This window comes from Ranitomeya variabilis, chromosome 5, assembly GCF_051348905.1.
Source record: "Ranitomeya variabilis isolate aRanVar5 chromosome 5, aRanVar5.hap1, whole genome shotgun sequence".
Classification (NCBI taxonomy): Eukaryota; Metazoa; Chordata; class Amphibia; order Anura; family Dendrobatidae; genus Ranitomeya; species Ranitomeya variabilis.
In genome coordinates, this window is record NC_135236.1 from 41,619,549 (window position 1) to 41,632,275 (window position 12,727).

Genomic DNA, 12,727 nt, shown 5'->3' on the forward strand with positions numbered 1-12,727 from the left:
ACATTGGCTTGAGGGAGCCAAGCACCGCGTTGTGGTCTTGACCGATCATAGGAATCTGATTTACCTCGAGTCAGCCAAGCGGCTGAACCCTAGACAGGCTCGATGGTCTCTGTTTTTCTCCCGTTTTGATTTTGTGGTCTCGTATCTTCCGGGATCTAAGAATGTTAAGGCTGATGCCCTCTCTAGGAGTTTTTTGCCTGATTCTCCTGGAGTCCTTGAGTCGGTTGGCATTCTTAAGGAAGGGGTGATTCTTTCTGCCATCTCCCCTGATTTACGGCGGGTGCTTCAGGAATTTCAGGCTGATAAACCTGACCGCTGTCCAGTGGGGAAGCTGTTTGTTCCTGATAGATGGACAAGTAAGGTAATTTCTGAGGTTCATTGTTCGGTGTTGGCTGGTCATCCTGGAATTTTTGGTACCAGAGATTTGGTTGCTAGGTCCTTTTGGTGGCCTTCCTTGTCACGGGATGTGCGTTCTTTTGTGCAGTCCTATGGGACTTGTGCCCGGGCCAAGCCTTGCTGTTCCCGCACTAGTGGGTTGCTTTTGCCTTTGCCGGTCCCTGAGAGGCCCTGGACGCATATTTCCATGGATTTTATTTCGGATCTTCCTGTTTCCCAGAAGATGTCTGTTATCTGGGTGGTTTGTGACCGGTTCTCTAAAATGGTCCATTTGGTGCCTTTGCCTAAATTGCCTTCCTCCTCTGATTTGGTTCCATTGTTTTTTCAGCATGTGGTTCGTTTGCATGGCATTCCAGAGAATATTGTGTCTGACAGAGGTTCCCAGTTTGTTTCTAGGTTTTGGCGGGCCTTTTGTGCTAGGATGGGTATTGATTTGTCTTTTTCTTCGGCGTTTCATCCTCAGACAAATGGCCAAACTGAGCGAACTAATCAGACTTTGGAAACCTATTTGAGATGCTTTGTGTCTGCTAATCAGGATGATTGGGTGGCTTTCTTGCCGTTGGCCGAGTTTGCCCTTAATAATCGGACTAGTTCGGCTACGTTGGTTTCGCCTTTCTTTTGTAATTTTGGTTTTCATCCTCGTTTTTCTTCGGGGCAGGTTGAGCCCTCTGATTGTCCTGGTGTGGATTCTGTGATGGACAGGTTGCAGCAGATTTGGACTCATGTGGTAGACAATTTGACGTTGTCTCAGGAAAAGGCTCAACGTTTTGCCAACCGCCGTCGGTGTGTTGGTCCCCGGCTTCGGGTGGGGGATTTAGTCTGGTTATCTTCTCGTCATGTTCCTATGAAGGTTTCTTCCCCTAAGTTCAAGCCTCGGTTTATTGGTCCTTATAAGATTTCTGAGATTATCAATCCGGTATCTTTTCGTTTGGCCCTTCCAGCCTCTTTTGCCATCCATAATGTTTTCCATAGATCTTTGTTGCGGAGATATGTGGTGCCCGTTGTTCCCACTGTTGACCCTCCTGCCCCAGTGTTGGTTGAGGGGGAGTTGGAATATGAGGTTGAGAAAATTTTGGATTCTCGTTTTTCGAGGCGGAGGCTTCAGTATCTTGTCAAGTGGAAGGGTTATGGCCAGGAGGATAATTCTTGGGTTGTTGCCTCCGATGTTCATGCCGCCGATTTGGTTCGTGCTTTTCACTTGGCTCGTCCTGATCGGCCTGGGGGCTCTGGTGAGGGTTCGGTGACCCTTCCTCAAGGGGGGGGGGTACTGTTGTGAATTCCGCTCTTGGGCTCCCTCCGGTGGTTGTAAGTGGCACTTTTGTGAGTTCTGCTCTTGGGCTCCCTCCGGTGGTTTTAAGTGGAACGGCTGCTCCTTGGATTTAGCAGTCAGCAGCTGCTTCCACTGATCGTCTATTCTGGCTCGGCTATTTAAGCCTGGCTCTATCCTTCAGCCAGTGCCAGTTGTCAATGGTTCCTGGTTGGATTCACATCTCTGCTTGGATTTCCCTGATGTTCTGACCAGTTCAGCAAAGATAAGTCCTTGCTTGCTTCTTTTGCTGTCCACATCTTGCGGACTTTATCGTTCTGCACTTTCTATGTTTTTTCTTGTCCAGCTTGTCAGTATGGATTTATTCAGTTAAGCTGGAAGCTCTGGGAAGCAGATTTACCTTCCACACCTTTAGTCAGGTGTGGAGATTTTTGTAAACTCTGTGGTGGATTTTTCTAGTTTTTTAATACTGACCGCACAGTATTCTGTCCTATTCTATCTATCTAGCTAGAGTGGCCTCCTTTGCTTCATCCTGGTTTCATTCTGCGTATGTCATTTCCCTCTCCACTCACGGTCAATATTTGTGGGGGGCTGTCTATCCTTTGGGGATTTTCTCTGAGGCAAGATAGCTTTCCTGTTTCTATCTTTAGGGGTAGTTAGTCCTCCGGCTGTGACAAGGTGTCTAGGGAGTGACAGGAACATCCCACGGCTACTTCTAGTGTTGTGTTAAGCTCAGGAACTGCGGTCAGTACAGGTACCACCTCCTCCAGGGCTCGTCCCATGTTGCTCCTAAACCACCAGTTCATAACAGAGGACTATGATACTGTATGTGGGGGTATGTGGGGACCACCATACCATGTGTGGCAGGCTATGAGGACCATTATACTGTATGTGGGGGGCTGTGGGGACCAACATTTCATGGGTAAGAGGCTGTGAGGACCATTATAATATGTGTAAGTGGCTGTGAGGACCAGCATACTGTATGTGGGGGGCTGTGGGGACCAACATTTCATGGGTAACAGGCTTTGCAAACCATTATACCATGTATGGGGGCTTGAGGATCATCATACTATGTGTGGAGACATACAGTATGAGAGGAACATTATACTACAGTATGTGTTGGGGTCTGTGCGGACCATCATATAAGAGATGTAGGTAATAAATAAATGGCACGGAGGTATGATAGTGGTGAGAGGATTTGCAACTAGGGGGCTATTGGATTAAAAAATGGTGGTCATTAGAGCCAATTGGGGAAAGGGAACCAGACTGTTTGAAAGATGTCTCAGACTAGGGTATGTGTCGATGATGTGGTCAAAGAAAAACTGATTGGAAAAATGTGTAAAACTCCAATTAATGAATAAAAAGTGGCAAATAGAGATGAGAGAGCACTAAAATGCTCGTCACTCGAACCGAGCAATTCCTAATGCTCACATGCTCATTTTGAGTAACGAGTATAATGAAAGTTAATGGTAAAGCAGAGCATTTTTCCTGCAGACCCTACAATGAGGTCTGGGGGGGCAGTGATGATAATGTTCAAATGGATGGGAAAAGTTTTGAATGGAAGGAGAACAGCATGGGAAAGGCCCCTGTAAGCATCTCTGACTGATCACTACTGAGAACAATGGGGTCACATTTTTGCTACACTTAAACACTGACCATAAAACATTCCAAAACCACGAGAAGTTTACAGTCATATTTTACTTGTATTTAAGGCAGCATTTCAAAAGGATTTAAAAAAAAATAAGTATACCAAAACAGAATTAAAAATTAAGTATACCAAAACAGAATTTTTGAATAAAAAAAATTGGAAATTTCTGTGTAATTTATGAAGAAAGCAAGAAACTGCTAAAAATTAGAGACTCAGAGAGGCTCTGATACACCCTGCATTGACATAAAGCAGGGCCTCCTACATATTCTGCTTAGATTGTCGTGTAGTGATACTCCTAGACTCATAACGGCTATGCACTAAGTGCAAAGCCTGCAAAAAATGACAAGCAGGGTCATCCATACACCCTTCAAGGGACCAACTGTAGCACCTCATTCAAATATCGTGAACAAAGTATAGTTATAGTACTTCTGCACTCATAAAGGCTCTGCACATAGTGCAACGTCTGCCAAAAATTGCAAACCAGGTCATCCATACACATTGCGCTGATGATGGCGTCATCACGGCTCATCATATTTGCAGAGTCTTCAAAGTCTTTAAGAACAGCACATGTCCACTCTTCAGTTCTTTGTGCGGAGGCTGACCAGAATACCGACAGGTGTGTTGAATCTGGTACTCAACCACTGGTGTCTGCTGCTCACAAATCCTTGCCAGCATGTGCAGTGTTGCCTTCCAGCACCCCAGGAGTTCAGGTACCACAGAAGTATTGCCTTCCTCTCGGGGAGGGTAAGCCCATGCCTGGAGACAGGAGGAATCCATTTGGCAGGTAACCTTACATGCAACACATTCTGACTCCAGGCCAGAGGGGGGAGCTCTACTCCCGACTTGAGGGGAGCTGCTCTCTCTGGTCGGGAGGATGAGGCAGTTGCTAGGCAGACAAGCAGACAGTTGACAGTTGGTAGCAGACAGTGAAGGAGCACAGAGGTACTTAGGAGTTAGAGAAAGACTGCTACTGGGCCTCTCTAAGCTGAGCACAGAAACCCGGTACCGAGAGCCCGAGGCTGAGGGGGACTGCAAGCCCCACGGCAGAACCGGAGGGCAGGAAACTAAAAGGGACTTGCCCACATAATACCTGAGGTACAGCAGCAATTCGACTCCAGAGTCACTGTGAACAGAGACCCAAAAGAGGCGGCTCAAGTTGCCTACCGTGCAGGTACTGTCCCTGGACAGGGAAGAAAGAGGGCCTTGTTAGAGAGCTACAGGCAGCAAGGGACCACAGACCAGTGCATAATGGAAGGCTCCCAAACTGACCTGTCAAGGGGATTTCCACCTGTCTTCAGGCTGCCTGGACTCCAGCTACACCTGTTACCAGTACCCTGGACTGAGGCTGAATACCATCTCAGTAAACCAGGTAAAGACTGTAACCCTGTGTCCTCCAATTATTTGCGGCATTCACCATCCCTGCCAAATACCCCGGGAGCCCTGAGGACACCGCTTCACCTGTGGGAAGTGACACCATCTTTGCTGCAGCACCATTGCCCCCAGAGGACCCCTTTAAGCAGCGTCGGTCACCTCTGACCGAGAACCACAGGTGGCGTCACAAACTTTCCTTATTTCCACAACCCCTTTAAAGACCGTCCTTTTTACTTGGGTGCCCAGGGCCACGGACCGGGTCACTGCCACTGTGACCACCTCTTTAATTGCGACCGGACCCAGTATCAAGTACCCCACGGCCCTGACGGGCGAATCACCAGCGTGTGGTGACACTGCACACAAATGGGTGAGCTGGCACTTGCATGCGCTGTTGTATTACTGCTAGAGCGACAGCAGCTGTAGCTGACTTTCAAAAATGGGCGCTGACGTGGCATACCTTGACCAGAAGCAAAATCTGGGTAGGTTTTCAGAAACCACTGAAATACCAAGTTCAGCACATGTGCCAAGCATGGTTCATGTGTGAGCTTGCCAAACTTCATGGCTGCCACAAGGTGACGGCCATTATCAAACACGACTATGCCTTCTAAAGCCACAGAGCTGTCTGGTCTGCTATTTTTTTCAATAACTCTATCTTCAAGACAAATGATGTTCCTGTTGCCGCTTCACTGAGGCAGTGCTGCAGAGCTTCCTGCCTCAGGCTGATGTGGACCATGTGCTTCGAGATAGGACATTGGAGATGGAGGATGAGGAGAAGCAGGAGGAGGTGCAGGAACTGGTGTAGGAGGTGAAGGAAACCCTGATAGAAGTAGGGCCAGCAATGCTCAGCGTCGGAAACCCATGCGCCGTAACAGGGTGGCACACAGCCCCAGGTTCTACATTGTTCACTCAGTGTTCCATCAGGGAAATGCAGCATCCCTGGCCACAAGTGCTTTTCTACGTCTTGGTTATTAAGTGGACAATCCCAGTAATCACGTTGGTGTAGTATGTTAGCAGGTGCATAGGATGCAGTGACACACAGGCGGCAGAGCAAGGGTTAACAGGTTCTTTATACATATAAACAGTAATGGTACAAGCAGGGGGGTAGCGGATGTAAACTTGAGGATGGGAAAAAGTCATATGCAGAAGAAAGTAATAGGTTAACTTATCAGTCTCTGTGCGCTGGAGGAAGGAGGCAGGAAGATCCCTCGGCAGCGCCGCAGGCGTCGCGAGATGTCTCCGATCCGGTCCTGCAGAAGGGCGATGCCCTGTCTCCTGGCAACAATGAATCCTTCTGGTTCTTCGGCACGGGATCTCCTGATCTGGGCACACAGTGGGGTAGAGGTAATGGTCGGCCGTACAGTGGGAGAAACAGAAAGTTCAGTAGACAAGGCCGCAGTAGGAGCACACAGTCCAGGGGACACAGCCACAGGCCGGTCCTCACCAGGCACTGCAAGGATGGGACTAAGCAATGCCTCCGCGGTGGTGAGCAGAGCCAAGGAATGCACTCTATCCTGGTCACTACCTGGTGCAGATGTCTCTTTGGGCTGGGGGTAGTATGTGTAGGCAGTATAGCTAGCCGGGAATACAGGGACAGCTAGCTGGTGTGGGTCCGTCGAGAAGGAGTCAACTGTCTCCCTACTCATAAGCTCGTTCCCCCCCAAAAGTCTCATCTTCCTGCTCAGACTGCTATTTATGTCGGACCCGCCCCATCAGTTAGGTGTCCTGAACTGCTCTGGTCTGAAATATCTTCCCCTTGAAACACTGGTGACAGTCCCCACACGCAAGACACGGAATATGTTGGTGCTATATAAATAATATTATTATTATTAGTTGGCTCTCCTCCCTACATTGGTATAGGCATGGGTGATGTTCCTGGACATGTGCTGGTAGAAGGTGGGGACGCCACATCGGGAGAAATAGTGGTGGCTGGGGACCGAGTACTGAGGGACCAAATTTCTACACCTGTAGCAGGCCATTTTTTGCTTTTATTTGTAAACAACGAGTTTTCACACAAACTAAGTTCTACTGTGTATATGAAAATAGTCAATTTTTGAACAACTACGTTTGTAGCAGGCCAGTTTTCCTTTTTTATTTCAATCCAAATAAATTTCACACAAGACAGATCCTGCAGTGCGCAGACGCTGGGTCTCTCTGAACTTTGCCGACACCTGCTCACTGCAGTACTTTGCTGGCAATCACTGCATGCTTATTGGCTGTGTAATAGGTGCAAACATGTGGGGAGGGAATTCGTGCTTCAAATCCGAGCACCAACCAATCCTGTCCAGTGCCAAGCACACTGGGGCACCCAGTCATATCTGAGTATCACCAATCACATTCGTTCATCTCAAGTGGCAAGCCAATGCATAACTACTGTATATACAAACCATAGACATATCTATAATTATAGATGTGTAAAGCGATAGTATAAACCTTTACAGAGCAAAACATCCAGCGCAAGAAGGCCTCGTGTAAATAATACGGCCACAACTTGACATCTGGAAAATTGAAAATAAATAATTGATATGATAGGACTTCTCCATAGAGTATAAATAATGCTGGGAATATAATTGGAAAGATGATGGGAAAATCTACTGAACAAGTCAAATAAACTTCTCCACGATTGTCTATTACAACACCTAACATTCTTGTATCATCAGTTTTTCTACAGGTTCCTAGCGGTGGACAATATGGATGAATACAGACCTCCACCATTCAAGGTGTTCAAACAACCCAACATCAGCAACTCCTTTACGACGGTCTTTCCAATGAAGTCCAGTTTATCAGAACTTCTCAAGCTCATTGACTGGCCTGAGCCTCCATCAACCGTCAGTCACGTTAATTTCTCAACAAGTCCCGAGAAATGTGATTACCATTTGTTAAATCCACGGGATATGTATAGGGTTGGTGAGTTTCTGAAAGTGTTAATCACGGCTCGTGATCACTTTGGACAACCTAAGAACTATGGAGGAGATTTCTTCCAGGCTAAGCTTCATTCCAGAAAAGTGAAGGCCGGAGTGACAGGACAGGTGAAGGACCATGGTAATGGTAGTTATGTAGCTACGTTCCTCCTTCCGTGGACAGGGGAGGCTGAAGTGCACATCAGGCTACTTCATTCCAGTGAGGCTGTTGATGTTCTGAAGAAGAAGAGAGAAAGTCATCCTGGAAAGGTGATCCAGCTTATAAAATATCTATCTAGTCACATCTAGATCAAATTTGTGATCATTCTTGGACAACCTAATTTCCCTAGTGACCAGATTGTATCTGTGTTTGTGTGAAAGTTCTCATGAAAGACTGTATTCACATCTGTATACTATCTTGGCTCTGACCATTAATAATTCTTCCACAGCTGTATTACCTGAGGAGCCCGTGAAGTCAAAGGAGCACTTCGGTCAATTTTTTTTCATTTCTTCATTTGTTAGCAGTCAGGTCTGTATATGTAATTAGTGCAGTAATATACTCACCAGTTGCTATCTTCTGCTGTTTGTAACCTGCCAAATCACACAGTGACTTCTGTGTGGAGCGGCGACTTTTTTCAATGTAAGTCTATGAAACTTAGACTGAGGTTCTCTATAAAATTTGAACAAATGCTGTGTGATTCGGCAGATCACAAATGCGGTCATGTGATACTGGAGCTCTGCTGGAAACGTCAGAAAAGGACTACTGGTGAGTAAATTACTCAACTGTCATGGTTTCATCACTGACTGTGGCCTAGGAATGCTGTGAGTGAGAGCTCAGCCACCCCATTGAATCTGTAGTGTGCTGGACTGTCAGTTTTGTGAGTGACAGTCCAGTCATCCAATCTGATCCTGTGGTGTGCTGGGCTGTCAGCATTTTGATTGACAGCCCTGCTGCTCATTCTGATCTAGCATGTGGGCGTTTCCACACGTCTCCTGTCCTCAATTATTTGCATGCTTTTTAGCTTGCTGTGATCAGCAGATTGTTAGTTGTAGCTTAGCTTGGTTAGGTGTGTTTGCTTGCTCTCTGTATGACTTTTTGATCTTGTTTCTGAACCTCAGGATTGTCATGACTATTCGTTTGGATTATCCCTTCTGCTTTTGACGCTCTCTGACTTCAGGTATCTGATCCTGGACTTGGCTCCTGACTATGTTCTCCTTTGTCTTGATGTACCCTCCTGGCATTTGACCCTGGACTGTTATCACACCATGCCCTTTCATTATCCCTATGTACTAAGAGCTCTCCTGGTATCTGACCTCTGACCTTTTAACCAGGGTTGGCATTAGGGGCAGGCCAACTAGGCATTTGCCTAGGGCCCAGACTACCCCAAGGGCCCCAGTCAGTGGCGTACTGCTAATAGCAGCAGACCACATGGCCGCTATGTGGCCTGTGAGTGAGGGGGGACTGGTGCCAGTGCCCCCCCACATTCAACTGTATCAGCATCATAGATGCCAATACAATTGAAAGCAATGATGGAGGAGAGCGCATCAGCTGACACTCCCTCTCCTATCATCCCCCCTCTGCCTTTGACACAGGGGGCATGATGACATCACTTCATCGCACACCACGCTGTGTCATGCAATGGAGTTGCTAAGGTGAGGAGATGCACTGCGGAGAACGGGGCAGGAAATGAGGAGAGGAGTATTGCATTTATTTATTTTTTAAATCTGTGAGTACATGGTGGCAATAATGCTGTAGGATTATGGCTTGCATTATACTATATGTACTCTATGGGGCTGAATTATACTTCTGTGGAGTTTCATTATACTCCTATGAGGGTGCATTATACTCTGGTGGTGCTGCATTGTATTTTATAGGGCATTATTATATCTCTGTGGGACTGTGTTATACTGTATGGGGGCTGCATTATTCTAGATGGGGTTGCATTATACTTTATGGGACTGCATTATACTCTATGGGGTTGCATTACATGCCTTTGGGGTTGAATTACATTCATGTGGGGCTGCATTATTCCTGTGGGGTTGTATTATACTGTATGGAGGCTGCATTACACTGTATGGGGGCTGCATTATGCTCTATGGGGCTGCATTATACTCTTTAGAGGCTGCAATATACTTCATGGGGATGCAACATACTTTATCGGGCTGCAATATACTCTATGGGACTCCATCATACCTCTGTGGGACTGCATTATACCTCTAGGGGACCTGCATTATACTCCTGTGGGGTGCATTATACTCGTGTGGGGCTGCAATATACTTTATGAGGCTACAATATACTCTATGGGGTTCCATTATACCTCTCTGGTGCTGTATTATACTCCTATGGGGTGCATTATTCTCTTGTGGGGTTGCGTTATACCTGTGGGGCTGCATTATACTCCTATGGGGCTGCACTATACTCCTGTGAGGCTGCATTATACTATTGTGGGGCTGCATTATACTACTGTGGGACAGCATTAAACTCCTGTGGATAAGTAATAATGGTGTGCACTCAGCCTGGTAAGAGCGTGGTGCTGGTGTAATGGACTGTAAAAAGTCCCTGAACATGAGATATATAGACACACCGCACACTCTCTTGGTTATTGAATGCAAAAAATTATAAGGTTTTGTTCACATAACATCAGTATGGGAGCAAAATCAAATATGTACAGTACAAATATTTTGACGTTTCGACCCTCCCAAGTCTTACTCATGAAGTCGCTTCAAAGTAGAATGTAGATTTAGGGTAGATCCATAAGAGGGTATAAGGGTTGCTGCTGGTATGCAGTATTAGTATGAATAGAGAAGGACAATGTCCAAATTAGGTAAGGGACCTGGCATATGCTGATGCTCAGCGGCGCTCCCGCAGGAAGCGACTTTGAGTAAGACTCAAGAGGGTCGAAACGTCAAAATATTTTGGTCGCTCACTGTACATGTTTAATTTTGCTCCCATACTTAATGTGAATAAAACCTTATAATTTTTTGCATACAATTACCAAGAGAGTGTGCGGTGTATCTATATATCTTTTAAATTCCTGTGGGACAGCATTAAACTCTATGGAGCTGCATTATACTTTATGGGGCTGCATTATATTTTATGGGCATGCATTATACTTTATGGGGCTGCATTATACTTTATGGGGCTAAACCAGTCCCAAACAACATATTTAAAAAGCAAATCCAAAGTTTATTATACAAATACAAATAAATACCAAAAACATATATGTAATTATATCTGCTGTATGCAGCATATATCATTATAAACATAAGGATGAATGACTTCGGGGAGATCAAAACATCCAACACCGCGGAGACACCATCACGTGTTTCTCAACGCAGTGATCCAGAACACTGCCCCCATCCCTCATTGCGTTGAGAAACACGTGATGGTGTCTCCGTGGTGTTGGATGTTTTGATCTCCCCGAGGTCATTCACCCTTATGTTTATAGTCTTTTTACCAGGCACTGCTCCTAATAGCCAGTTTCCTACTCTACACTGATGAGGGGAAAATACCCCGAAACAGCTGTCTGTGGATGGATACCATGTTTTGGCATAGGTGGTTTTCCTTTATTGGATGCTGCCCTTCCCGTGGTTGTTCCTTCCCGGTGAAAGACCTGGCTATTCATTGCTTGGGTTGAGAAACACGTGATGGTGTCTCCGCGGCTTTTCTACATGCATTTGCAGCATATACCAAACAGGAGAATAGGACAAAGAGAACATGATGGTACGTCAGGTTGCATGTGATTTTAACAGGAATTCATCCCTAAAGGATGCACACCATATACATAAATCATTAGATCCCGAGAATAGTAAAGAGCTCAACAGAGCATAAATAACGCATCACCCTATTCCCAGAATGGTGACCATAAAACGCATAATCACATTTTAGATTGTGCATGCTTACCCATAAGACAGAGGGAGATTCAACCACAGTGCATTGCATAAGAAAGGAAGGAGGGCACTCACCGATCTGAAGCTTGACTTTGCTTTATTAAATGTTCATTAAAACATCATGGCCGGGAGAGTAAACAAGGAGCTCCTGTCAGCAGTGTGAAGACGACAGCTGTTTCGCGCTCTCACTGCGCTTCCACGGGTCTGTATGATACTGCTGACCGATAGTGTCTTGGCATCACAACTCCCTAAATTCCCCTTGATGACACAATGTAGGGGAAGAAATTTGCGAGATAGTCTACTGAGTAGCCACTATGTAGCTAAAACAAAGAACTTTTTTGGTGCAAATAATCCACGACGGGGATGTTATCTGTTATGATCCTTAGTGGTTGAGGATCACAAATTACTCCAGCTAAGTAACATACACAGGACAAGCTCTAGGGAGGTGGCAAACTGGACTGACCGCAAATCTGAACCTATCCAAACATACTAGAAGTAGCCGGTGAACGTGCCTGAAAATCCTAGACGTCTCGAGCCAGCCTGAGGAACTAACTACCCCTAGAGAGAAAGAAAGACCTCTCTTGCCTCAAGAGAAATAATCCCCAAAGATGTAGAAGCCCCCAACATATAATAACGGTGAGGTAAGAGGAAGGCACATACACAGGGTGAAAACAGATTCAGCAAATGAGGCCCACTAATACTAGATAGCAGAAAATAGTAAAGGGGTCTGTGCGGTCAGCAAAAAACCCTTACAAAAAATCCACACTGAGATTTCAAGAAACCCCGCACCAACTAACGGTGTGGGGGGAGAAACTCAGTCCCCTAGAGCAACCAGCAAGCGAGGAAATCACATTTTAGCGAGCTGGACTAAAAACATAATGAATGCTGATAATCAAAAAATGATCAAACAAAAACTTAGCTTGTCTTGGAGAGACTGGGAGCAAGGTAGTCACAAGGAATCTGAAGAGCACTGAATACATTGAGAGCAGGCAAGGAACTGAATATCCAGGTGAGCTAAATAGGAAACCAACCAAGGATAACGAACCAGCTGATGCTGCCAACCTGCAGAAAGACAACACTACACAGTACCACTTGTGACCACTAGAGGGAGCCCAAAAACAGAGTTCACAACAGTACCCCCCCTTGAGGAGGGGTCACCGAACCCTCATCAAGACCCTCAGGGCGATCAGGATGAGCCGCGTGGAAGGCACGAACCAAATTGGCCGCATGAACATCAGAGGCGACAACCCAGGAATT

General features: G+C 46.1%; 1 protein-coding gene across 1 annotated transcript in view; it reads left to right on the forward strand.

Moving 5' to 3' along the window:
- The window catches only part of LOC143774283 (NXPE family member 3-like), a 127,285-nt gene that overhangs the window by 45,498 nt on the left and 69,060 nt on the right, over positions 1 to 12,727 (forward strand). The window contains exon 2 of the mRNA XM_077261709.1: positions 7,340 to 7,849. Coding sequence (XP_077117824.1) covers positions 7,340 to 7,849 — 510 coding nt within the window. The remainder of the gene's footprint in view (positions 1 to 7,339; positions 7,850 to 12,727) is intronic.